This window comes from Prinia subflava, chromosome 6 (genome assembly GCF_021018805.1).
Source record: "Prinia subflava isolate CZ2003 ecotype Zambia chromosome 6, Cam_Psub_1.2, whole genome shotgun sequence".
In the NCBI taxonomy this organism is placed as follows: Eukaryota; Metazoa; Chordata; class Aves; order Passeriformes; family Cisticolidae; genus Prinia; species Prinia subflava.
This window is the reverse complement of record NC_086252.1, coordinates 37,885,625-37,912,616: the sequence shown is the minus strand read 5'-3', so window position 1 is coordinate 37,912,616 and position 26,992 is coordinate 37,885,625. Positions and strand designations below refer to the sequence as shown.

Below are 26,992 nucleotides of genomic sequence, written 5' to 3'. Positions count from 1 at the left end.
CCCACGAGTAATTTGTTTTTCCGACAGCTGCGCATCACTCGCAGCTCGCTGGGTGCTCGGTTTGTTTCTGTTTATTTCACCGATTACATCGCCCTTCTTGTTGATTTGGCTTGGGCGCTACAAAGATCAAAGAACATCCTTCCTAAAAAAAAAAAAATCCATATTCCGTGTTTGACAACAATCAGGCACGACCCTGCTTCATAACCCCCTTCTCCCTGTAGCTCTTGGGAAAAACTGTTCAGTATTTCCAATTGTTAGCCACTTTTATTTGATTTTTTTTAACTCTTGCTCTTGAGATGTCAGGACGAATTGCCCACCCTCCATCCCCTCAGCCGCACTCCCCGTGGGAAACGACGCGGTTTGTGCCCTCGGACAATTTTAATTTCGGTTCCGCCGGGGACAACCCGAGGCGCCGCCGGCTGCGCGGGGACCCGGCCCCGGCCCCTCAGCCCCGGCCCCTCAGCCCCGGCCCCTCAGCCCCGGCCCCTCAGCCCCGGCCCCTCAGCCCCGGCCCCTCAGCCCCGGCCCCTCAGCCCCGGCCCCTCAGCCCCGCCGCAACATGGCGGCGCGTGACGTCACCGCGCCGTCGTGACGTCAGGGGCGCACGCAGCGCCCCCGCCCCGTTGTCGCCTCCCCGCCAGCGAGGCCCCCGCGCCTCGGGGCTGCCCCGAGCAGCGCCTGCCGCCGCCGCCGCGCTCCCGGGGCCGCCGCCCGCCCGGTTCCCCGCCGCGCCGCGGGCCGGCCCCGCTGCCGTCCCGCCCGGCCGCTTATCCCGGCGGCTGGCGGCGCTGCGGCCGCGGCGCCGGCTGCGCGGGGCGGTCGGGCGCGGTGGGGCAGCCCCGCGCGGTGAGCGGGCCCAGGCGGCGGCGGCGGCGGCCGGGTGTGAGGTGCGGGGAGCGGCGGCGGCAGCGCGCGGCAGAGATGCCGCTCTTCGCCCCCAACCCCTTCGAGCAGGACGTGGGTGAGCGGCGGGCGGCGGCGGGGCGGCCTCTGCGTCCCCTGCCTCCTCTTCTTCCTTCTCTTTTTCCTCCTTTTTTTTCCTCCTGTTTTTCCTCCTCTCCGTCCTCCTCTTCTTCCTCTTCCTTTTTCTCCTCGTCTTTTTCCTTCCCCTCCTTTCTCCTCTCCCTGTTCCCTCGCCTCCCTGCTCTCCCTGCCGGGGTCAGTGTTGTGCCCTGTTGGGTGTCTCGGTGGCTGATCTGGAGCAGGGATCGGGGGTTTGGACGGCAGATTGGGAAGGACACGGGGCCGGGGGGACGCGGCCGTGCCGGGGCTCCGCTGAGGGCTCGGCGGCCACGGCGTGAGGCCGCCGGTGCCACAGGGCCCAGTGCCCGGGCCACAGCGAGCCCTGCGAGTGCTCCGGGCTGCGAGAAGTGTCTGGAAAGCTGGGAAAGGCCTTGGGAAGTGCTGGGGAGCCCAGGGGTGCCCAGGCGGGCAGGAGGCCCCTGGGCTGTGCCAGCCCCAGAGTGACACAGCCCCAGGGCAGTGCCCGGCCCTGTGCTGGCACTGCTGGGGACAGCTCTGGGACAGGGGGGACACTGAGGGGCTGGAGCAGGGCCAGGGAAGGGAAGGCAGCTGGGAAGGGGCTGGAGAATTCCTGAGGGAGCTGGGAAGGGAATGGAGAATTCCTGAGGGAGCTGGGAAGGGACTGGAGAATTCCTGAGGGAGCTGGGAAGGGACTGGAGAATTCCTGAGGGAGCCGGGAAGGGGCTGGAGAATTCCTGAGGGAGCCGGGAAGGGAATGGAGAATTCCTGAGGGAGCTGGGAAGGGAATGGAGAATTCCTGAGGGAGCTGGGAAGGGACTGGAGAATTCCTGAGGGAGCTGGGAAGGGACTGGAGAATTCCTGAGGGAGCTGGGAAGGGGCTGGAGAATTCCTGAGGGAGCTGGGAAGGGAATGGAGAATTCCTGAGGGAGCTGGGAAGGGGCTCAGCCTGGAGAAAAGGAGCATCCAGAGGGATCTTTTCCCTCTCTGGGATTCCCTGACAGGAGGGGACAGCCGGGGGGATTCGGGCTCTGCTCCAGGGCACAGGGACAGGAGGAGAGGGAACGGCCTCAGGCTGGGCCAGGGGAGGGCAGGGGGGACAGCAGCAGGAATTTCCCCATGGAAAGGGAGCTCAGGAATGGGAACTGCCCAGGGAGGTTTGGAGTGCCCATCCCTGGAGGTGTCCCAGGAATTCCTGGAGGTGGCACTCAGGGCTGGGGACAGGGTGGGCATTGGGCACAGCTGGCACTCCATGGGCTGGGAGGGCTTTTCCTACCAAAATAATCCTGGGATTCCCCCTGTAGCTGTGGTGGGCCCAGGGCACTGTAGCTCCAGGTATATCCCTGGCTGCTCCTGACACATTCTAGCCGGGCTCGAAGGCTCTGGGAGGGAGAAGATCAGTGGGTCCCTCTCTTCCTCACCTTTGGCAGCATCAGGGGATGGTTTGTGTCCCTTTTTGCTCAGACTCCTGAAGTTTCACAGCTGTCCCAGTGAGTCTGAGGTGTCCCTGTGCTTCCTGCCCTTCCCATGGTGTTGCTTGGTTTGCAGGGATCCAGGGAATTGTGGCTGCTCTAAGATCAGCTGCTTTTTATCCTTTTATTGATAATTCCTTCCAGCTTCCCTAGAACCACACCATGATGGGAGTGCTGGGTGTCTGTGCAGGGCCAGGAGCTGCACTGGATGATCCTTGGGGATCTTTTCCAGCCCAGGATCTTCTGTGATTCAGCGATTACAAAACCTGCCAGGAGCTGGGGTGACTCAGTTGTTTTGTTTTGTGTCCTGCCCTGACTTGTGCTTTCTTAAACTCGTGCTCCTTGTCACTTTTTTTGTTACACAAGTCTGTTCTGAATGGCAGCACTGGAAAAAGCAGTGAAATAAGTGAGACACCAGGCTCAGCTTTCTTGTTGGGATCGTAGGAAAGAGAAGAATTCAGCATTCCTGGGATTTTTGTCACTGCCAAAATGGAAGAGATTACATTTGCCTTAAATTTTATTTACTTTTTTATTTTTAAAGAATTTATTTTTTCTAATATTTATTTATTTATTTATTTACTGTTTATTTTGTGAACTGCTTGGACTTCATGGCCTTGGACACCTTTCCCAGTCTAAATAGTTCCATAATTCTGAGGTGAAACCTGTAAACATCAAATTTTTATTTCTCAGTCCCTGATAATTCTTGTCTTCAACATTTAGGCTAAAAATTTGCAAATATTAATATTTGAAGAAAAGCTAATTGGGCTTTTTTTACTTGCTGTTGCTTGGGTGTTTCTTTTCTTCTTGAACTGTGGGGACAATATTTTCCAGTCTTTGATCTGACTGCTTAAAATTCCTAAATTCCGAGCCTGCATTTTTATGACATTTTTCTCATTTTTTGAGATTATTTTTGCTCTGCTCCCCCATCCTGCTTTGATTGTTTTTTAGTATACCACAGCCTCACTGTTATTGTTTTCTTTTCTACAATAAACACAAATTTATAATTTAATATAATTTATATATTCTGCATAAATTAAGAGTTGTTCATCTTGGTGTTTCCAGGCTTTGGAATATAATCTCTATTAATGCCTCTCAAATCTTTCCAATATTTTTGGGGGTTTTTTGACAGACAGATTGTTTCTTTTTCAGATTCTTGGCCTCAGTGAATCAAAATAATTTTTTTCCAAGCAAAAACTGCATTTTAAAAACCCTTCTCAATGAACTGGATTTGTATTGCAAAAAGTTATTTGAATAATCTATTTTAATCTATTTTTGGGATATAATAGTACCACAAGTAGGGATCATTCCAGGTAGGGCTGCCTTGTGACTGCAGCTTCGTCCTGGCTGTGATCTCTAATTAAACCCAAGCTGGAATTCTCTAATTAGGCTCTGCAAAGGCCAGGCACACCAAGGAAGGTGTGTGGGTTTAAATCTCTGCCTTTCATCCACGAATTCCTGCTTTGTCTCCTGGAAACAGCACTTGGAGTAGCCCTCCATTTCTCTTATATTTACTTCCCACTGTGAAAAGTTCTTCCATGCTTTGTGTAAAATCTGAATTACCTCTGTGCAGACAAGGGTTTATTTCACTTCGTGGGCAAAGTGATCAAGAAGATTTTGATTTTAGTGATGACAGTCACTAAAAAACAAACAAGCCCTGGTTTAGCACAAAAACCTGTGCTGGAAGTGCCTGAGCAGTGATGATTTTTGTGCTAAATCAGGGCTCATTTTCTGTTTCTTGCACAGAAAGGGACACAGGTGGAGAAACGATGTATTTTCGTATATTTCTGGGTTTATTAACCCAGATCTTACTTGGCGAGCCTGTCCCAAGGGAACTCAGGGCTGAAATAACAGAATGTTTTGGAAGTTTGAAGTTTGTGTGCAGAGGTGGAGCTGCCACCAGCCCCGGCTGAGGAGCTGGGATGGGAACAGGGAGGCTTTGGGCACTCCCACACCTGGTCAGGCCTCACTTCCCTCGGGTTTTGGTCTTATTTCTGTGTATTCCCATCCCTTGGGAAAAGAGAAAAGAAATAATGCAATAATAGAGAGCTGGGAAGGCTGGGAGAGCTGGGAATGTTCCCCTGGAGAAGGGAAGGCTCCAGGGAGAGCTCAGAGCCCCTGCCAGGGCCTGAAGGGGCTCCAGGAGAGCTGCAGAGGGACTGGGGACAAGGGCTGGAGGGACAGGACACAGGGAATGGCTCCCAGTGCCAGAGGGCAGGGCTGGGTGGGAGATTGGGAAGGGATTCCTGGCTGGGCTGGAATTCCCAGAGCAGCTGTGGCTGCCCCTGGAGCCCTGGCAGTGCCCAAGGCCAGGCTGGAGCAGCCTGGGGCAGTGGGAGGTGTCCCTGCCATGGCAGGGCTGGATTGGGATTCCCTCCCATCCCTCCCAGTGACATTCTGTGACATTCAGGTTTTGGCTGTTGTGTTTTAAGGGATGATCCTGAGAATTTTCCCTCCTTTCCTGGCAGTGCTTTGGGGCAGGAGCTCTCCCAGCATTTCTCCTTTTGGCAGTGGGAGCAGCAGACAATTCCCAGCCCCTCCCCAGCTGCTGCTCTCCCCTCTCCTGGATTGGCACCATTCTCATGGAACCACGCAGCAAAACAGCTCAGGGAAAAGGGATTCATTGGGCTTGGAATTCTTTATAAAAGCACCCCAAGCAGCACATTTTGCTTTTATCATTATTTTTATAAAAACGAGCTCAAGTCTAATGTTCCTTCATTAATTGGAGAGCTGCAGAGCACAAGTAATTCTGTGTTTTTAAAGGTTACGTTCCCTCTGTGCTGGAAAAATCATGGAAAATGCATCCTCCCACATGTGTTTCTTCTGCTGTGTCTGTGTGTCAGCATCTGGGAATGAGTTATCCTCCAGGATTGTTCCTGGGAAGGAGAAAAGCAGCTGCAGTTCAGGGAGGGAAGCTTGCAGATCCCTGGGAGCTTGGGCTGCTCCCAGGGCTGTGGGGATCCAGGAGAAATTCCCACTCTGCTCTGTGTGGGAATGTGCTGGCTCAGGGAGCGTGGGGTGGTGGGAGCTGAGCTTTCTGTGGGATGGGGATGGTGTGGAGTGAGGGATCAGCAGGAAAAGAGGAGCTCAGGGGGACCCTGTGGCCCTGCACAGCTCCTGACAGGAGGGGACAGCCGGGGGGATTCGGGCTCTGCTCCAGGGACAGGGACAGGAGGAGAGGGAATGGCCTCAGGCTGGGCCAGGGGAGGGCAGGGGGAACAGCAGCAGGAATTTCCCCATGGAAAGGGAGCTCAGGAATGGGAACTGCCCAGGGAGGTTTGGAGTGCCCATCCCTGGAGTGTCCCAGGAATTCCTGGAGGTGGCACTCAGGGCTGGGGACAGGGTGGGCATTGGGCACAGCTGGCACTCCATGACCTTGGAATGCTTTTCCAACCTAAATAATTCCATAATTCTGAGGTGAAAGCTTCCTGGTGGAGCCTGTTAACATCAAACCTTCCTGTTGCCAGTGGAAGAATTGGGATTATTTCTGCCATAGCAGGAAAAACTGGTTGGAATTTCCACTCAGGGCTCAGGAAAACTTCAATGGATCCTTGGGAAGTAATTCAGTATATCCTTGGGAATCTCCTCACTACCTAGGGATTGTATATCCAGGGATTCTGCAGCTTCTAGAGGTTGATTTGGCTTGATTTTCCCCTTTTTTTAAAGTGTTTAAAATTGTGGCTACTCATTTATTTTCCACAACATCCATTAATTTGTTATTCATGTCCTAAAATATTGATGCACTTAAAAGAAAATTTAGCATTCCTATAATTGTTGGGGTAAGTTTTGAAGAAGGTTTGTGGTTCCAACATAATATTTACTTCCTCTGAGTAAATATTCCAGTTTGTGAAGATAAAGTATGGCCAGAGTTCCAAGTGTCCATTTTTTGTACATCTGGAACAAAAGGGATTTGGAACATTGGTGGGTGCTGTGTTTGTGGAAATCCTTCTGCTGAGCAGCCAAAATAAAATTGAATTTAGTTCTTTAAAACTTACTCTTGAAGCAGCAAATGCAATAAAATTTTTAATTTGCTGTTCATTACCTTGAACTGCAATATTTACATGGGATTGAAATAACGTGGCTAATAAAAACTTAAAAGCACAAATAAAGACCATTAAGCCTTCTTAATTAATCTATAGAATGAGTGTCCCTGCAGGGATTGGAACAAGATGAGCTTCAAGGTTCCTTCCAACCCAAATCATTCCATGAATCCATGAAATATTAATTCAGGATACACTCTGTTGATGGAATCTGAACTGAACAAATAAATCACTTGATAAATCTTATTTTTCTTTCCAGAGAAAGCTACAAATGAATACAACACCAGCGAGGACTGGGGGCTTATCATGGATATTTGTGACAGAGTTGGAAGCACTCCCAATGGGTGAGCTGGGTCCAGCATTCCAGGGAATTCTGTGCTGCTGGGAGGGAGAAAATGGCACAGAGAATTCCCAAATACCCCGAGCTGGCTTGGAAATGCTTGGAAAGAAATGTTCCAGCAGGGTTTGAGCAGAGCAGTTTGCGTGTGCTGAGCACATTCCAGTTTTCTCCTGGAGTTTTGCACAGCACGCCCAAGTTATTCATATTTAATGAGCTGGCGTAAATCTGGGGAAGTGACTGTGCCAGGTGGAGAAAGTGGAATAATTTCTGTGCACAAAAATACCTGGCAAGGACCAGGGGCTTTTTATGATATTTGTGTTTGGTTGTGAAGAGGAATGGGAGAGAAAAGGGGAAAAAAAATAGGGATCAAAGCACAAATCACTTGGAATTGGTTTAGCCTGAGTGGAACATAAATGGAATAACATAAATGGAATTTCAGTGATTCTGTAGTGGCCAAAAGTATTTGCTGAATTTTTGAGTGAGAACATCTTTTAAATTTGGAATTAATCCTAGGCAGAAATCTCAAGTAATTCAGAATTTTTAGCAGCTCTATTTAACATTGAAATTGGGGTGGTTTTTTGGTGGTTTTGTTTTGTTTTTAACTGATTACCTGCCACAAGCAATAACAGCAAATCTGTTCAATCTGAAAATCTTTAGTCCTAAAACAAAAAAATATCCTTTGAGTCCTTTGTTAAAAATCAAAGTTTTTAGTGCCACAGGACTCTTGTAGAGGGAACTGTTTTAAATCTGGGTTTGGAGGAAGGGATGTTGTAAAAAAATGCAGAGATTTTTAAGAAATTAAATATGCAGAAATAGAAGTATCTAAAGTGCATAATTAAATCTAAATATATATATTTGGATAGAAAATAAAATCCTAAATTCTGAATTTTACACGCCACCGCTGCTGGCATATTTTAATTCAATTTTGTGTCATTTTCTTCCCTTCTGCCTTTGAAAATAATGACGATTTTTGCCTACCCCAAATAAAAATACAACTTAAAATAACGGAGTTGACTTTGTTGGATGGTTTGTATGTGAAATAAGATGAAAATATTAGCACTAAGTGTATTTTTCTAGCACAGAGGCTTTTCTGTGCTTTGCTCATCCAGCAGCTCGAGTATCTGCCAGTGATATTATTTTTTAAATGCTGCATCAGCTTTTTTTTGTTAGGGTTTTTAAATGTTCCAAAGATCAGTGTTAATGAAGCCTTTGATGTGCCTGAGCTGCTGCCAGCCATTAATGCTCATTTAAAGTGTGGAGAGCCCTCAGCAGAAGCATTTAAAATGCTATTTATTATTCTCCACTCACCTCAGATTGTGCTGAAACAAATTACAAAAATCTTTGTGTCCTCAGGCTGTGGAGAAGGGGATCCAAGAGCTGGCAATGAAATCCAGTGACCACTAAAATAACCATTTATTGAATCTTCTCTTTATCTGGGGACATTTCTTTCATTGTCTGCCTCAAACCGTGCAATTGCTTCCCTTCCTGGCCTGGCAGCGGCTTTTTGGGAATGGGCATGGAATGCCAGGGGGAAAAAGGGAATTTCCTCCAATCCAACACTGAGTGAGGACAAACAAAGTGGTAAATGGGGAAATTTCTGCCCAGCCCTCAGAGAGTCAACTTTGGTGACATTTTTGTTCAGTGGGCTCATGTTTGGTGACATTTTGTTCAATAAGTTCAGATTTGGTGACATTTTTATTTAATAAGTTCAGGTTTGGTGACATTTTTGTTCAGTAAGTTCAGGTTTGGTGACATTTTTGTTCAATTATCTCAGGTCTGGTGACATTTTTGTTCAATAAACTCAGGTTTGGTGACATTTTTGTTCAGTAAGTTCAGGTTTGGTGACATTTTTGTTCAATAATTTCAGTTCTGGTGACATTTTGTTCAATAATTTCAGGTTTGGTGACATTTTTGTTCAGTAAGTTCAGGTTTGGTGACATTTTTGTTCAATAAGTTCAGTTCTGGTGACATTTTTGTTCAATAATTTCAGTTCTGGTGGAGCTTTGGGTTCATTCCCTGCACAGCCCCTGTCACTCCCATTTATCCCTGATTTTCTTGTTCCTTTGCAGAGCCAAGGATTGCCTTAAAGCCATCATGAAGAGAATGAATCACAAAGTTCCCCACGTGGCTTTGCAAGCTCTCACAGTGAGTAAATCCCCAAATTCCCCCTAAAAAACCTCATGGAATGCAGCAATTAAATACTTACTCATCAATCAATCAATTAATATCTTGAGTACCCTCAGTAAATCAGTGTCCATGTTGAATTTACCTTCTAGTTTGGATTATTTGCACTGGTTTTTTTTAAAAATTTGCATTTTTTCCCCTGCATTTTCCCAATTGTCTTTCTGCTGTCAGCTTTTAGGAGCCTGTGTCTCAAACTGTGGGAAGATTTTCCACCTGGAAGTGTGTTCCCGGGATTTTGCCACTGAAGCTCGAGCTATAATAAACAAGGTAATTGTTTTAGATTCCCTTCAGTCCTAGGGGAGGATTATTTTGGTAACTTCTCCAAATTAATGTTGTAGTTAACATACATTTTCTAGTTTTGGTGCTGTGATTTCACTGAAATCTGTGTGATTTTTACTCTGAAAAAATAATCTGTGAAAGAACTGACAGCTGATAATCCTGCAGATTTTTACAAAATCACATGAGCAATTTTAATTAAAGTCTGTGTTCCTAAGCTCAATTAATTTGATCATAAGTGCAGCTTTTCTTGAAGAGAGTTTTTATTAGGCTTGAAGGAAATTCCTGGGCTGAAGTGAAAGGGAAAATTACGAGGAAGTGAAACAACATTTTTACAAGGAAAATGCTGAAGTTACAGACAATCCTTTTGAGTTTTCAGGGATTCTGGGAATGTTGAATGAGAAAATACCCAAGAAAAGGAGACTGAAATGGTTGGGGTCAAGCAGCTGCTGGGATCCCAATCTGGGTGTGAGGATTGAACAAGCAGGAGCAGCTTTTCCCTAATTACTGCTCCAGTTGGAGACAAATCTGGTTAATGGGTTAAACAGGAGTTCTCAGATCCATGGGAGCCCTGAAACCATCAGAGGCTGAGTAAAGCAATTAAGGAAAGTAATAAAAGTGCTGGGAAGCAAAATGAGTTCACAGCTCTTGCATTTCTGCCTTTCTGTGGGAAAATAGGTCTGCAAGGGCTCCCCTTGCTCCCGTTAGCAGGGTCCATCCTGGAGCTCAGCTTCACCTTCAGCACCCAGGGGTGGGCTGGAAATCCCGGGATCCCATCCAGGGACGGGCAGGAATCCTGGGATCCCACCCAGGGGTGGGCTGGAAATCCCGGGATCCCACCCAGGGGTGGGCAGGGGTCCTGGGATCCCACCCAGGGGTGGGCTGGAGTCCTGGGATCCCACCCAGGGGTGGGCTGGAGTCCTGGGATCCCACCCAGGGGTGGGCTGGAGTCCTGGGATCCCACCCAGGGGTGGGCTGGAAATCCTGGGATCCCACCCAGGGGTGGGCTGGAAATCCTGGGATCCCACCCAGGGGTGGGCGGGAATCCTGGGATCCCACCCAGGGACGGGCAGGAATCTTGGGATCCCACCCAGGGACGGGCAGGAGTCCTGGGATCCCACCCAGGGGTGGGCTGGAGTCCTGGGATCCCACCCAGGGACGGGCAGGAATCCTGGGATCCCACCCAGGGACGGGCAGGAATCCTGGGATCCCACCCAGGGGTGGGCTGGGGTCCTGGGATCCCACCCAGGGGTGGGCTGGAAATCCCGGGATCCCACCCAGGGATCTGAAGGAATCCTGGATCCCACCCAGGGGTGGGCTGGAGTCCTGGGATCCCACCCAGGGATCTGAAGGAATCCTGGGATCCCACCCAGGGGTGGGCTGGAGTCCTGGGATCCCACCCAGGGATCTGAAGGAATCCTGGGATCCCACCCAGGGATCTGAAGGAGTCCTGGGATCCCACCCAGGGGTGGGCTGGGGTCCTGGGATCCCACCCATGGATCTGAAGGAATCCTGGATCCCACCCAGGGGTGGGCTGGGGTCACACACTCCTTTTTGTGGGAGGAGCTGATTGAAGGAGACCCAGCTCAGGTTTTTGTGAGCTCCTCTCAGCTGGGACAAACCTGTCCTGGCATCTGAGGAGAAACTGCAGAGGCCAGAAAAGGTGAATTGTAGGGGAAGATTGCTTGTAGGGAAAGGCAGGGGCTTAAATCAGACCAATTTCTGTGGTTGGGAAGTGGAAAACAACACCCCTGAGAAGGAATGAAGGGAAAATTGAGGTTAAATGGAGGGTGAGTAACACAGAGAGGCAGAAATTTGGGATAAGTGTGGTAGGCAGCCTGAATTGCTCCAGAATTAGTGCTCCAGGAGCTGTGGATGTTAGATATTCTCTGGAATATCAGATCAGGGTGTGAAAGGGCAGATATTCTACACTCTGCTCCCCAAATCTTCTCAATCTATGCAATTATTAATAATTAAGAGTATTCATAGTAAAGTGGGATTGGTAACAATTTTGGTAAGACCTCTTTCTGTTCATTTTGAGGCTCAAACATCCCTTTTTATCCAATTTTGTCTTCCAGGCTCACCCAAAAGTGTGTGAAAAGCTAAAATCCCTCATGGTGGAGTGGTCAGAAGAATTCCAGAAGGACCCACAGTGTAGTTTAATATCTGCAACCATCAAATCCCTGAAGGAGGAAGGGGTCACTTTTCCTGCAGCAGCATCCCAGGTGAGAGCTGGTTTGGGATAGGGATGCATCCCATGCTCTGGAATTCTCCTTTCCCAAATCTCCTTTTCCTGTCTGTCCCATTCCCTGTGCATGTCAGGAGTTATCCTGGATTTGGAGTGGTTAATTTTTCATTTTGGTGGTTTGTTATGCCCAATCCAACAGCAGATATGATGCCAGGTGTTTTTTTCCTGATTTTATTATTGATCCTTCTAAATATTTCCATATTACTCAGCCCTGAAAATGAAAATTACAATTTCTATTACAATTTCCTTACACAGAGTTTACTTTCCTCCATATGAAACATGGGGAGTTTTTTAACTTTTACAAACACAGTGAGTTTTTTAACTTTTACAACCCCTCCTTCCTCCACAAAGATGTTTTCACTTCTAAATCTGATCTATGTGTAAAACATATGGCAGAAGCATGGAAGAGCTGAGCACTGGCACCCAGCTCCTGGTGGGAATGAAAACCCCAGGAATGATTTCACTGTGCTGCTGGGGAGAATTGTGGGATTTGAGTCAGCAGCTCCCAACTGCAGCATCTTCTCTCTTGAAGGGAGAGAGTCATTTAAATCAGTAGTCTCACTGGAATAAATACGACTGAAATAATTCTTTCAATAAAATCAGTTATTTCAATTAAATCTCATTGTTTGTTTTACTTTTTTCCCTGCTGAAAACAGAAAAAAACCCTGAAGAGTGATGATTTTTATTTCTAGGAGATCACCTGGATTCCATAATCCACCTGATCAGAACAACTCGGTGCTAATTGTTAAAGATAAATAATTATGGAGATTTCATTTTGACTTGTCCCTGTGTTGTTCCCACCTTTGCAGGCCTCCACCAGTGCTGCTAAGAATGGCTCCTCATCCAGTAAATCCAAGGAAGATGAGGATATAGCTAAAGGTGAGTTGGGTTAGACTCCAGCAGTTCTGTTAAAAGCAGGGAAATGGGAATTTGGGCTCTTCCCTGCAGGCTGGGAATTGTGGCATTCCAGGTGCTCCCCTCATCCATGAGGATCTGGGGTTAGACAAATCACACAGCACTTTAAACCTTCACTCCAGCACTGCAGCAGATACAGCCCTTGTTTAAATAAAGCAATAAATCCTCTTTTTGTTAAGAGATCAGGCTGCTTTGTCGCAGGGATAACCCCACAAACTTCTCCTGCTCTCTGCCCCACCTGCAGCTATCGAGTTGTCCCTGCAAGAGCAGAAGCAGCAGCAAATGGAGACCAAGGCCTTGTACCCCTCTGCAGAGACCCCACCACACCCCCAGAGCCTGAGGAAGGTGCGAGCTCTGTATGACTTTGAAGCTGTGGAGGACAATGAGCTCACCTTTAAAAGTGGAGAGATTATTTTTGTTTTGGATGACAGGTACAATACGCTCAGGTGGAGCTGACTTTGTTCCACCACTGTTGTTTTCTCAGGGTAGCACATTTTCCCTCTGATGCTTTTTTTTCACCCACAGAAATGTAATTGTCACTCTGCCCTCCCTCACATCCCTTTCTCTTCCTTTTATCTTTCCAAAATCCTACTCTCTGACCTCAAATCATTTTTAGTGCAGTGAGAACCTCGAGTGTTTCATCCAATTTGTAGTTTTGAAGATAAATCTTAATTGGTTGTCTGACATAATGACATAAAATGCATTGGCATCACATTCCAGCAATTGTTAAACCTCTGGCTATCAAGAATCACGTTTGCCAAGAATAAAACCGATTAAAAATAACTAAAACAATGATTGTTGTTAACACCTGTAGGGATATGGACAGTTTTGAAGAGCTGGCAGGTAATCAGTGTAAGGAATTGATGGGTTGTGTTCCATTTTCAGTCATCCCCTGATTCCTCTTCCTCCCTTCCCTCCCCTCTGCCCCAGCTCCTGTTCAGCTCTGTGCTAATCCCTGCAAATGTTCTCGTTTAGATATCACAGGGTTTTGGTTTCAAAACCCACCAAATATGTCTCTGAAGCTCAGGTTTTCAGTAAAAACCCCAAATGTGTCCTGGCTCTGTTCACCCCAGAGTTGTGTAATCCTCCTTTATTTCCCCAGTGACGCCAATTGGTGGAAAGGGGAGAACCACAGAGGAGTGGGGCTGTTCCCGTCCAATTTTGTCACCTCTGACTTGACTGTGGAGCCCGAGGCAGGTGAGTAACCTGCTGGAATGACGGATGGATTATTTCACAAAGGCTGAAATGATGCATTATTTCACAAAGGCAGCTTTGTGCTGCAATCCTAATTAGCCCAGCAGCAAAATAATTTCCTTTATCAGCCCCAAGAAAGAGTTGAGAGACATCCTGCCCTTGTTTCAAACAATCAAGCACAGATCTAACATAACTCACTTTAATTTCTGCCTCTGTTTCTCTTTTAAGTTATTACCATTTTCTGTGACAGAAAGTTGGTTCGATTCACCATAATTCCTTGTCAGCAACATATTTACAAATCCAGCAAATTGCCATTTCAAATGTCACGGTGTCTTTTCACACAGAAAAATAACAAGGAGCAAATGTTTGTTTGAAGTTATCACAGCAACAGAGAGAAGAGAAACTCATCTCTGTTCTTTCAGCAGCCGTGGATAAAATCTCTGTTCCTGAGGACGCTGCAGAAGAAATCAAGAAAGCAGAACCTGAGCCAGTTTATATTGATGAGGTATGGAGCCACTTGAAAATAAAATATTGCTGGGCTTTTACATTCTTCTGGTGCTGAATGTTGGCAGATGATTCTTTGTCTCTGAAGAACTTTTATTTGAATATTAAACCAATCTTGGCGTGGCTGAGCAATCAAAGTTCTTCGTCTTGGCTTCCCCTTTCAGGACAAGATGGATAAAACACTGCAGGTGCTTCAGAGCATAGATCCCACGGATTTAAAGCTTGATTCTCCAGACCTTCTCGACTCAGAAGGTACTTGCAGCACTAAATGAGCTCCTTTTTTATGACTTCTTCTCACAATTACCTTTTGTGGATGGAGCTGGGAGTTCTTTGTGTTCATTTTAAGCTGAGGGGAGCTGTGCTCTGTACTAACAGTGCTGGAGAACACTTACTGCACCGTGGGAGTGTGGGGCTCTGGGGATAATTTGAATTTTTTTTAATAGTTCCAAGCCAGTTCCGTGTTTAGCAGAGTCATTTGCATAACTCCCAGCTCTGTAAAATGCCTGAGCTTTGCAAGATCCATCTACCAATCCCAACCTTGAAATAAATAAGCAATTAATTTTACTGTAGTTGGATAAAATATTTTTGGCTGCATTTAAACATTTAATTGTGCAAGACATCAACTGCCTCAACACTTTGTCTTCACAGATATCTGCCAGCAGATGGGTCCAATGATAGATGAAAAACTAGAAGAGATAGATAGGTGAGCACAATTTCTTCACTGATTTCCTTCAAATTGGGCAGTTTTAATCATATTTTTTTGGTACTTTCATCTCCTAGGCTAGAAAACCTCGCAGTAAAAATTTATCAACTTTACCTTTATTTTTTCAATGCTGAAATATCAAGTACTGAGTGTGCTCACTGAGATTTGATTGCTGCTCTCCCAAAATTCACTGCACAGGTCATGGATGCTGTTTCATTTTGGCATTTGGTGACTATAGCCTCCTCCAGGCTGTCTGGAGGTTGGGATTTTCAGTCTGTTGGGGATTTTTCCATGTTATCCTCACCTCTCCCTGCTCAGGTTTGGCTCCCAGTGCCAGAGGGCAGGGCTGGGTGGGAGATTGGGAAGGGATTCCTGGCTGGGCTGGAATTCCCAGAGCAGCTGTGGCTGCCCCTGGAGCCCTGGAAGTGCCCAAGGCCAGGCTGGAGCAAGTTGGAATTAGATCTTTTAAGGAAGGTTCCTTCCAGCCCAAACCACTCCGTGATTCTGTCACTCCTGGGGATATTTGAGGGTGAAAAGAACAGGGAATTCCACCTGGGAATTGCTGGTTTGGTGCCAGCAATGGTTGTGCAGCTCTTAGATTTTCTATCCAGTCAAACAGCAATTTTTCAATATAAATGGTTAAAAATTTGACCTTTTACCTTTTAGGGTCTTCTTTTCCTGTTCTTCCCTCCCCATGTGAGGTGTCACAGCAGCTCAGTGCCCTCTCCATTTGTTTTGGAACAGGAAACATTCCGAGTTATCCGAACTGAACGTGAAGGTTCTGGAAGCTCTGGAGCTCTACAACAAACTGATGAATGAGAGCCCCATGTACTCAGCCTACTCCAAACTCCAGCACCCTGCACAATTCCCACCCACCTCCTCCGGAGTCTCCGTGCAGGTCAGTGTCCCTGCATCTGGAAATCCCCTGGAATCTGGAAATTCCCTCCTTCTTACCCCTGTCCTCAAAAAAATCACAGCAAAATCTGAAGGGAGCCCACGAGCAATCTGACATTGCCTTTGCAAGAAATTGGGATTCATGCACTGGAACAGAAGGGTTTGCTTGGCCACTGTTAAAATTCCCCAAGATCCCTTCCATAATTCATTCCTCGCAGTTGGAGCTGGGTGTTGCAGCAGCTTGCTGGGTATTCTTGCTGTGAGTCACGTCAATCTCCAAGTAAAATGTTCCCTTCTCCTCTAATAGTGGGGATGGCAGGGAACTGGAATATCAGTGTATTAATCCCCAGTGTATTTTTTGCTAAATATAGAAACACTCTGCTTTTAGCTCCCTTTGCCCTTAGAAAAATGAACATTTTGTATCAGTTTTAAACACGTGGTATTTGTGCTCCAAACTGTTTTACCCTGTCCCTAATGATGGTGTAAGGAATAAACATGGAGGGCAAGGAGAGATTTGCAAACAGCACACAATGAGGGTTTTTGCTTGAAGTGAATTTTACTTTCATGTTAATTGTTCAGTGGGAAAAGAATAGTTGCCATAGCAACTGCTAGATCTGAAAATATGTCAGTTAAAAGTAATTCCGTGTCCTTAACTCGCGGTAACGACGGAAAATTCATTATATCTGGAGGTTACAAAGTAATTTAAGCCAAAAGGCAACTGCAGTTTGCTGTTTCCTCCCAAGATTGGTGCACAGAAATGCAGGGTAGTGCTGGGCTTTATTTGGGACATTCCTGTTTATCCCAGCTCCAGCCTGTGTCCCCTGGATTTGGAGGGAATCTTGCATTATTTAAACCACAATGGGAAGGAACTGCAGGTTTGGCTCCCAGCTTGAGGCTGTGCTGGTGGGTTCATTCCAAGGTGTGCTGAGCACCAAATGTGCTGGGTTTGGTTTGATTTGCAGTCGTATCCTGTGCAGCCTCCCAGTGGGAATTACATGATCCAGGGCGTGTCCATGTCCCCGGGATACGGCCTGGCCCCGGAGCAGGTGGGCCAGGTGAGGTCTCTGCCCCAGGGCATCAACTCTGCAGCCACTCAGCCACCTCCAGCTGCTTATCTAAGGTATGGATCCAGCAAATCCTTCTTCCTGGGGGGAATTCTGCCACTCGGCGTGTTCTCGTGGCATTTACATTTAGTGACACGTCCTCTTGAGAGAAAAACACCCATTTTACTAAACCAGGGAGCACTGAGAGCACCATGCTGGATAAAATCAATCCTGCATGAGGAAGTTTCCCTGGAAGGATGAAAAGGAACCTCTGACCTTGGCTTTAAGCAACCAGCACCAAAGATTAAAAATTAAATAGTAGGAGTAAGTTAAAGAGTAAGTTAAAAAGTGAAAGTTACATAGTAGAATTATTGAGCTGCTGGAAGAATGTTGAGGGTGAAAACGTTTTTCCTGCAAAAACCATGAAAAACTGCCACGTTCTAGGCATGAAAAGTATGGAATTCCTGGGAAATTGTTCATTAACATGGAGGGGTGACAAGAGGGAAACTGCAAGGCCAGAGCTGCTTTAAGCTGAGAGCATGCATGTAAAAAACTGTATTTTTGTAGCCGGCAGAACATGAACTACCTTCAAAAATGACCATTTGGGTCACATTATTTTCAGATATGGGTGTTTTGGGAGTGGCCATTGATGCTGTGGGTGAATGTGCTGGCCCTGGGCTGGCCCGTGAGCGTGGCTGGTGTTGTGTCCCTGTCCCTGCTGTCCCGTGAGCGTGGCTGGTGTTGTGTCCCTGTCCTGTAAGCAGGGTTGGTGTTGTGTCCCCACCCTGGGCTGCCCCATGAGCGTGGCCGGTGTTGTGTCCCTGTCCTGTGAGCGTGGCTGGTGTTGTGTCCCTGTCCCTGCTGTCCCGTGAGCGTGGCTGTTGCTGTGTCCCTGCTCTGTAAGCAGGGTTGGTGCTGTGTCCCTGTCCCTGCTGTCCCGTGAGTGTGGCTGTCACTGTGTCCCCGCAGCCCCGACCCGGCGCTGCCTCAGCCCTTCCCGAGCGTCGCCGGCACCGCCGCCTTCCCCCAGCACCAGATGGGCATGGCCGTGGACATGGCGGCGTTCCAGAGCAACCAAGGACCAGCTTATCCCGTGGCTCTTCCTGCTCATTCCCTGCTCCAGCAGCAGACAAATTTCCATCAGCAGCCTCTGCTTTAAACGGCCACAGTCGAGGAATTGCGACCCAGCGATCCTTGGGAGTCCCTGCCGTGGATATCCGAGTCCATTTTCCTCTCCAATAACCCAACTCGCTGCATTGGGGTGATGCAGAGTAAAAATAGGCACCAGCTCTGATGGTTCTTTGCATTTTTGCATCCTGAACTAGATTTAGGGGATGGTTTAAAATAATTCCCTGTTCCTCCGAGTCCCTTTTTTTTTTCTTCTCTTCCCTCCCTGCGCTTTCAGGAAATGCCACTTGTGAATCTTTGAAAGATTGTCCCAAAATAATTCTCTTTTCCATGTGTTTCTGGAAGCTTGAGGATGCTGAGATGCTGTTGCTTTGCCTCCTGTGGTGTCTGCTGTAATCCTTCTGTCCCAGTGGCTTTAGGGAATCTCTGCAGTTGGGGTCCATTCCTGAGGGAAACGCCGAGGGATCCCTGGCTCCAGCTGGAAGAGGAGACTCTGCCACTCAGGACCACATCCCTGTGGAGACAGGACAAAAAAGGGGTTTAACAGTGCTGCCTCTATATTCAGAAAACACAGAGAGTTGCTGTGTTTCTCTTGAGGAAAGCCCAGGTTTTCCTGGCATTCCCTGGTGTCTTGGCAGAGGTGGCACTGCCAGCACCAGGCTCTGGGGAGGAGCAGGCAGGGGATGCTCCCCCTGCTTGGGGGCACTCCCTGGATCCAAGGTGCTGAGCCAGGAACTTGCACAGGACCTCTCTTCACTTTTCCTTTCTGGATGGATGTAGAAGGGAAGGAGCTTTGTCATTCCTTGTGGGAAAGGAGGGGGCTGGAGAAGGTTTGAAGCTGCTGAAGACTGAGGATCTGTTCCCTTTGCAAGGGGGAGCTGAGTGGAACAGGAATGGTCTTGATGGGACTCTCTTGGATTTCCTCTCTGTGCCACTGCGTGTCTGGAGCCAGAGGAGCTCCTGCACCACTCGGGGAGGGGGATCTGAGCCCATCCCCTGTGCTGGGGGTGGGATTGGGCTCCTCAGCCCAGGGAACCCTGAGCTGTGTCCCTGGAGCAGGGATTACCTCCAGCTGGGCACATGTGGCACTTGGTGAGAAAAGAAACCCAAGAATCTCTTCCCTGATGCACTTTTTGAAAGGGTGGGGTTTGTCCAAGGGAGCAGATGAGCTGGATTATCCTTTGGGAAAGTGGGATTTCTTTCTTGTTTCAACTGCTAAAAGAAAAAATCACTTCATCCTCCTATTTACCTTCTCAGTGGAGCATGGTCACATTTATCCTGCTTTTAACCACCTCTGGTGAGTGGTAATCCTTGGTTTGGGGAAACAGTGGAAGCAAATTACTGATAAAACATCTCAATTAAATGCAGGAGGCTCCCTGATGTCTAAATAAGCATTTTTGATATCTAAATTTCATCCCAGATTGGAGCTCCCAGGCTGCTGAGTGACAAAACCCACCCTTCACTCACCACCTCCTCCATTTATTTTCCCTTCTATTTAATTATTTCCTATCTTGACCTTATATTTGCAGCCTCATGCTCATGCAAAAAGTGTTCAGCACCTGCTCTTTAAATCACTTTTTATTTAAATGTGTGCAATTAGAAGGAGGATTTTGTCTTTCCTTTGGACATGACTTTAATTTGTCTTGATCCTTCCCCTGGAAGTAGCTCAGTACAAATGACACACGTGGCAATATTGAAGTATTTTGATAATTTGTTCCTTGTGTCTTTTGAGGAAAAGAATTTCTTTCAATGCTGCTGTTCCAAATTCTTATTGTTTGGAGCTTGTATTTGTCAGAGTTTGCTTCGTCCCAAGTTGGTTTGGGCTCGAACTAAACCTTGCTCTCGTTGCTATGGATTCTCCATGTTAGGAAATTTAAATTGGTGGTTTTGTGGATTCGGAGCTTTGGGCCAAGAGAAATCTTCAGCTGAGCCAGGCAGATGTGATTTGATGATGTTAATTGTTCAGTATAAATAATGTATATACTCATTTGTCTGAGATTTTTCTACACAGCTCCACACACGCCTGAACTTTTATAAAAGGATTTGTCCTTCTGTCACCTCTTCTACTCCTAACTCCATGATATGCAACTTGTAGATAGTGTAAAATAATTTAATTATTATTAAACCAGTGTATTTAGAGGGGGTTGGTGTTTCTCTTCATACTTCTAGACATGATCATATTTATTTTTAAGGCCTGATTGTAACTGAACATGCTGCCAAAGGATTTCTCTAACTCCAGATTTCTACTTTAGGTTTCTACCTGCTGTTTTCTATCAGGAATTCAGGGTGGAGAACTCCTGCTTTTTTCATATAGACCCTTAACATAGGAACCTGGGCGACTTTCTAATGAGACTTTCCTGTGATCTGTTTGTTTGATGGGTGTTAAATATCACTATGAGATCCATTTCCTTCCGTGTGAGCTGGGGACCTGTTGTGTCTGTTCACTTTGTCACCCCAGAGTGCTCTGAGGGGTTGTGCTCTGTCACCTGATGTCACCCACGCTTTGTCTCTCCAATTGGCTCCAGAAATGATGTTAAAAATCAGATTATTGAAACCTTCCGAGTGATGTTGTGTGTTCTTTGTGCTGGAGGCTTTGGTAGGGGATGGCCCTGGGCTTGTGGGATTCTGGCTCTCTCAGGGATTATTTCCTGAGATGAAGATGATTTTCTTCCCTTGTTTTTTATTTGTGTGTGTTTTCTAAGAGCTCCCAGGCAGGGCCCCTGCTTGCACTGAGGGGTGTCTGTGGAATGAGGAGCGTTTGTTAACAAACACACCCAGGAGAATTCCCTGCCCAGAGAGGCAAGAGCTGAGTCCTGTGACCATGGCTGAGAATTCCAGCTCATCCCAAAAATTGGGGTGAATCCCTGGGCTGTAACCCTGCTGCTGAGGCTCTGCATGGACACTGAAAATGCCTGAGAATTCCAGCTTATCCCAAAAATCAGGGTGCATCCCTGGCCTTTAACCCTGCTGCTGGGGCTCTGCATGGAGCCTCAAAAATTGTCATTTACACATCAGTCACTGGTTTGCATCATTTTTTACAGCCCTTTGGAGCTTTTGACCCCAGAGGGTTGATTTGGGGTCACATCAGGCTGGAAATCGACCTTTAAAAAGCCAAATCATATCCTGGATTGTTGGGAAATGCTGCCTTGTTTTTCCTGCTGAATCCCAGCCTGATCCATCAGGTCTCTGGAGAGAATCTTTCCCTGGGAAATGAGCCACCCCACGATTCATATTTCAACAGAAGCGCCTCCCTAGCTCCAATTTAGCGATGAAAGTGAATGTAAAAATAATCTGATTCAGACTCCAGCCTCGGTGACCCACATTCACCTTGGGCAGAGCAGCCAGGCTGCTCCCGCAGGCCGGGAATTAAAGGATTTGGTGCGGGGCGAGGCGGGAGCGCTGCCGGCTGCTCAGCGGGGCAGGTGTGGGATGGGCACAGCCCCGCTCCGGCTCAGCCCGGTGGGAGGTGTGATGCGCCTGCAGGTGAAGCTCAGCAGCGGCAAGCAGGAAATCCAGGTCCCGCTTCCAGATCTTCCTCAGATTTCAGCTCCCAACACATCCACTCCTGGATTTTGGCTTGTTTTCCTCCGTGCCCCGGGAACGGGAGCTCTCTGCACGCTGGAATCTGGTGCCAGTGGGTGCTGATGGATGTGGGGAGGGGTCGGGCTGTGCCAGCTGGGTCCGGGTGGGCTCAGGGGCTGCTGCTCGCCCAGGGCATCCCCCCATGGAAGGAACATTAAATCCAACCCAATCCAGCCCTGCCATGGCAGGGACACCTCCCACTGCCCCAGGCTGCTCCAGCCTGGCCCTGGGCACTGCCAGGGATCCAGGGGCAGCCACAGCTGCTCTGGGAATTCCAGCCCAGCCAGGAATCCCTTCCCAATCTCCCACCCAGCCCTGCCCTCTGGCACTGGGAGCCATTCCCTGTGTCCTGTCCCTCCCTGCCTTGTCCCCAGTCCCTCTGCAGCTCTCCTGGAGCCCCTTCAGGCCCTGGCAGGGCTCTGAGCTCTCCCTGGAGCCTTCCCTTCTCCAGCGGAACATTCCCAGCTCTCTCCCGGCCTGTCCCCGGCCCCGCCGGGCTCTAGCGCTCCGCTCCCGGCTGGACCCGGCCCGGGCTCCGGGGGTTTCTCGGTGCCAGCCCCGCCCCGGGGCCGCCCCCGCCGCCGCCCGCGCCCAGCGCGCCCCGCCCCGGCGGCTCCGCGGCTCCGGAGAGCGGCCCGGGAGCGGCGCGGAGCGAGCGGAGCCATGGCCGCGGTGCGTGCGGGGCCGGGGGCGCGGGGCCGGGGCCGGGGCGCTGACACCACCTTGATGCTTTGTCCCCCGGGCAGGTGACGAGGGGCACCGCGACGCGCCGCAGCCGCCTGAAGCGCTCGGACGGCAGCACCACCTCCACCAGCTTCATCCTGCGGCAGGTCAGCGCTCGGGGCTCGCCCGGGGGGCTCGGGGGGCTCGGGGCCGGCGGGGTCGGCACCCCCGTGCCCGGCGTGGCGCCGCCGCTGCCCGGGGATGCTCCGGGGATGCTGCGGCTCCGGGCAGCGCCGGAGTTGCGAACCCCGCGGGAGTTCGGGGCTGCCCCGGAGCCGCCAGCCCCGGGAGCGGCCCCAAGGCGGCTGCGGCCGTGGGGCAGCCCCACAGACGCGGGGATCGCCCTCGCCTGGCTCCCGGCTGGGACTGGCCCGGCGGCATCGCCTCGGTATTCCCTGTCACACCCGGAGGCGCACTGGGCTTAGCGAGCGGGAGCTGAGGCTCTGGTGGTCTCCTGACTTTAGGATTTCTGGGGGAAAAAAAAAAAAAAAAAAAGAAAAAAAAAAGGTTTTAAACGTGTCAAGAGCATCGGCATCTGAGGTTGGAGCTGCTCAGAGCTGATTCCACAGCAGCCCCGTGCACTGCAGGAGCACTGGTAGCCATCAGCATGGAACCTCCTGCTAACATTCTCCTTCTCCTTCCCTGCTAACATTCCCCTTCCCTGCTCCCCTTCTCCTTCCCTGCTCCCCTTTTCCATCTCTGCTCCCCTTTTCCTTCTCTGCTCCCCTTTTCCATCTCTGCTCCCAGCCTCCCATCCTGCCTGCCAGCTGTCCCTCGCTCAGACCCAGACTGACACCCTGAGTCCCCTGAAGCGTCACCCTCACCCAAAAAACGCACTTTGCAGGAAATATTATCAATTTCATTTCCAAGCAGAGCATGTGGAGCATTCCCCAGAGCATGGCCCTGCATCCCAGATTCCTCAGTGACTTGAGCAGGAATTTGAGGACGCTCAGGGAGAGCGGAACCGGGCCCTTGCAGGATCCATGCACACTTGCCGTGCACAGAAGCGTGTTGTGCTGGGGACACGGAGCTTGCTCTGTCACAGACAGGGATTGAAATAACCCAGGGAAGTTTCCTTTTGCTTGGTGGCATCTCCTTGTCACGGCTCCAGCCGGAGCAGAGCCGGCGCAGCCGTGTGGGGCTGGCAGTCCCCGTTTCTGGAGTGACATGTGAGAGCCTCGGCAGAGTCTGACGTTCAGTGTGATCTGAGCCGTGGAGATGGGAGTTGAAACAAGGATAAAGGAGCAGAAAGGCAGTTTTGGGTTATGCTGGAGGCTTGTGGCAGCCCGGGAGAAGCTGCTGGCGGCCGTGGGTGCTCCTGGGAGATGTCCTGGGGGAGCTCTCAGCTTGGCAGGGCTGTTCTTCCAGAGGTGGATTTGTGCTGTGGGAATTCGGGGTTTGTGGTCTGGGCAGAGGGTCCTTGCCATCCCCTGGAACAGCTGCTGCCCCAGGGAGCAGGACGTGACCTGGAATTTTGGATCCAGGCCTCTGTCTGTCTGTCTGTCTGTTTGGTTTTGGGGGACTCACTCCCCTCCTGACCCTCCTGAGGTGCTGCTGTACACACTGGATGGGCAATTCCAGTTAAGAACACGAAAATCAGGTGATGGGATGCTCCTCCTGTCCTTTACCCTCCCACGGGGAAGTTCTCCCTCACAGCAGTCAGGCTCTGCACGCAGCAGTGGAACAGAAAGTCCCCCAGCAGGGATTCACTCCAGGTAACACTGCTGCCTGTAATTTGATTTAAAACCAAAAGTTCTGTCAGTGAGGTTTGGAATCAGTGTCCTAGAGCAGTTTAAATCTTTTGTAGACCTTGTGTACATTAAAAACTGAGCACCAGCTTCTTGCCCAAGCCCACAGTACCTCTGGAATTGATATCCTTGGTTTCCTTTGTGCCAGGAGAGATGCAGCTCCCTGGGATTTGAACTCATTACTCGACTTTTCATTATGTTGCGTTTAATTTTTGGTTTCGATCCATTGCTCAATCTAATTGAGTAAGGGAATAACGTTTGGAGGAGGTTCTGGATTTGCATTTTTCCTGCCCACACCGTGTGGTGGGGAGCAGAGAGGGTCTGTGGTGCTGAGGGCTGTGCGTGTCCACAAGGACAGAGCTCCCAGCTCCAGCCCCTCGTGTGGGCAGCTGGCAGTGCCCTCTCTGCTGGGGGAAGTGTTGGCACTGGAGGGCACAGGGGGAGCTCTGTACTCCAGGAGGACACGGGGGAGAGCTGGAAATCAGTGGGATGATGTTTAAGAACCCCCAGAGGGAGTGGGGTCACTGCTGTGACTCCTCCTGCAGGAGATTCCAGCTGGTGGGATGGGCCCCGAGTCCGGGCACGGCCCAGGCTGGGAGCAAAGCTGGCACTGAAGGGGCCAAGTGTGACCTTAGAGCAGGGAATGGGTGCACAGATCTGTTCCTCTGATGTGGCAGGTGCCGCTCAATTAGAGCCAAGAACCCCCTTAAGGGACAGGAGTCAATTATAAGACACTAATTAGGGCAGCTGCAAACATGTGCTTGTGATTCAACACAAGGCTGGCATCAGAACTCCTCCTTGTGTTTTCTGGGGGGTTTTGTGCTCCCAGCCCTTGTGACCTGTGCCTGCACAGGATTTGGTGTTTTCCCTCGGAATTCTGGCAGTACCAATTCATTCCCTGCGATTTCTGGTGAGATTTATTTCTCTGACAGAAGCTGTGACCAGTGCAGAACAGCAACAAGCACCCAGAGGCTGTGTCAGAGCACACATCACTTTGGGGGATGCTGGGGTGGAAGTTCAGCTTCCCTTTCTCCTCCTCCTCCTCCTTTTTCTCCTTCTCCTCCTTTCACTCCTTCTCCTCCTCTCCAGGTGTCTCCCAGAGGAATATTTACACATTTTGCTTTTTGTTGACCCAACAGCAGCCCTTGTGCAGGTGAGACTGAAACACCTCGTGCAGGGTGTTCCTTGGAATGTTCTCCCTCACACCTCAGGGTCTGGAGCATTAGGAGAGGCTGAGGGAGCTGGGAAGGGAATGGAGAATTCCTGAGGGAGCTGGGAAAGTCTGGAGAATTCCTGAGGGAGCTGGGAAAGGACAGGAGAATTCCTGAGGGAGCTGGGAAGGGACTGGAGAATTCCTGAGGGAGCTGGGAAGGGGCTCAGCCTGGAGAAAAGGAGCATCCAGAGGGATCTTTTCCCTCTCTGGGATTCCCTGACAGGAGGGGACAGCCGGGGGGATTTGGGCTCTGCTCCAGGGACAGGGACAGGAGGAGAGGGAACGGCCTCAGGCTGGGCCAGGGGAGGGCAGGGGGGATTTTGGGACAATTCCTTCCTGGAAAAGGTTGTCCAGCCCTGGCACAGCTGCCCGTGGCACTGGAATCCCCATCCCTGGAGGGATGTCACATCACAGTGGATGTGGCACTTGGGGACAGGGGTCAGTGGTGGCCTTGGCAGTGCTGGGGACAGTTGGACTCGATGATTTCAGAGGATTTTTTGGTACCAGCAAGGCCTTGTACTAAAATCTCCTTGAGACATTCACAGGAATCAGTGGAAATCCTTCCCAGCTTGTGCCAGAGTCTCCAAGTGAAGCCACTGAGTGTCCCTGAGCAGTCCAAGGACATTTAACTTCACACAAAACTATATTTAGATGTGCAGTTTATTTCTGGAAGGGTTTTTTTTGCTGCTTCTTTAGAGATAGTTGAGGTAAAAGCCAATTTTCTTTTGAGACTTAGTTACACCTGGTGCTGCATCTGTGGCAGTGCTTGTGCTTCTCCTTTTTAAAGACAATTTTTCCTGTGTAATGCTGAGAGGAAGAGAAGAGCAGCATTTTCTGTTACCAGAGCAGCTCTCGGGCTGTAACAACACTTGAAAGGTTGAGGACATTGCAACAAAAGAATTTAGAATCTTTAAAAAGAGTTTTGTGGCCTTCTTTCCATCGGGCTCAGCTCATCAGTGATCATTTCTTGATGAACTTTTCAAGGTGCATCTGAGTTCTTCCCAGAATTCTGCCTTTTTTTGTCTCAAACTCCTTTTCCTCAGAGCACCACCTGGGGACTGGTCTCTACTGGAGGAGCTGCTGCTGGGAGCAGGGTCCATTCCAGTGGGAACCTGCAGCGATCCAGGCATTCCTCAAAATCCAGCGCTGATTAAATGGATAAAAATCGTGTCTGCAGAGGAGCAGAGCAGAGGTTCAGTAATTTAGCAGGATGAGCTCAATCCTGCCATGAGTCATTAATTTCTAAAATACAGCTTACTGTCATGGAATGTGATTATTCCTTAGGCTGGGCTCTTATTTTCCTGCGTGCAGAACTCAGGAGCTGTTTAAGCATTTGACAGGTGAATAAAAGGCTGAGCCCTCTCTCCCCAGAGCAGCAGCCCTGGCGTGGTTGTGCTGGGATCAGGGTGCTCAGCTCAGGCAGCACTGGCAGCTCTCAGGTTCTGCCATTTGATGAAGTAACAGTGGATTTAGTTTGTACAAGCGAAGATTTGACTTTGTAAATCCAAATATTTAGGTTGAATCAAGGAGGGGAATTAAGGCTTGAAGTGAAATGAATGTTCCCAGGGCGTCTTGCTTGACTTTCCCTCGGGTCTGAGGTTTTCTCCTGCATTCAGAACCACTGAGTTGACAAAAGCTTTGCAAAAGGACCTTGCAGCTTTGGGGACAAGCAGGGTTCCCTGCTGATGTCACAGAATCACGGAATTCTGGAATGGTGGGGGTTGCAAGGGACTCAAATCCCATCCCACCCCAGCTCTGCCATGGCAGGGACATCTCCCACTCTCCTGGGCTGCTCCAAGCCCCAGTG

At 49.3% G+C, this 26,992-nt stretch overlaps 2 protein-coding genes across 3 annotated transcripts in view; both read left to right on the top strand.

The window, feature by feature from the left end:
* The first annotated feature begins 803 nt into the window (after nt 1–803).
* STAM2 (signal transducing adaptor molecule 2) lies at nt 804–20,478 on the top strand. 2 transcript variants are annotated; one of them, XM_063401055.1, is made up of 14 exons: nt 804–961; nt 6,750–6,834; nt 8,900–8,975; nt 9,186–9,281; nt 11,369–11,515; nt 12,348–12,417; nt 12,698–12,884; nt 13,556–13,650; nt 14,073–14,152; nt 14,316–14,403; nt 14,800–14,854; nt 15,599–15,752; nt 16,711–16,868; nt 17,761–20,478. In XM_063401055.1, the coding sequence occupies exons 1-14, from the start codon at nt 922–924 to the stop codon at nt 17,948–17,950; spliced, it is 1,521 nt and encodes a 506-aa protein (XP_063257125.1). In that variant the 5' UTR covers nt 804–921; the 3' UTR covers nt 17,951–20,478. The 2 variants fall into 2 exon arrangements, with proteins under 2 accessions (XP_063257125.1, XP_063257124.1); XM_063401054.1 differs by having other exon boundaries at nt 14,070–14,152.
* Nucleotides 20,479–22,123: 1,645 nt separating this feature from the next.
* The window catches only part of CACNB4 (calcium voltage-gated channel auxiliary subunit beta 4), an 83,104-nt gene continuing 78,235 nt past the window's right edge, over nt 22,124–26,992 (top strand). The window contains exons 1-2 of the mRNA XM_063401052.1: nt 22,124–22,173; nt 22,248–22,331. Of these exons, the coding sequence (XP_063257122.1) occupies nt 22,165–22,173; nt 22,248–22,331 (93 nt within the window). The 5' untranslated portion in view covers nt 22,124–22,164. The remainder of the gene's footprint in view (nt 22,174–22,247; nt 22,332–26,992) is intronic.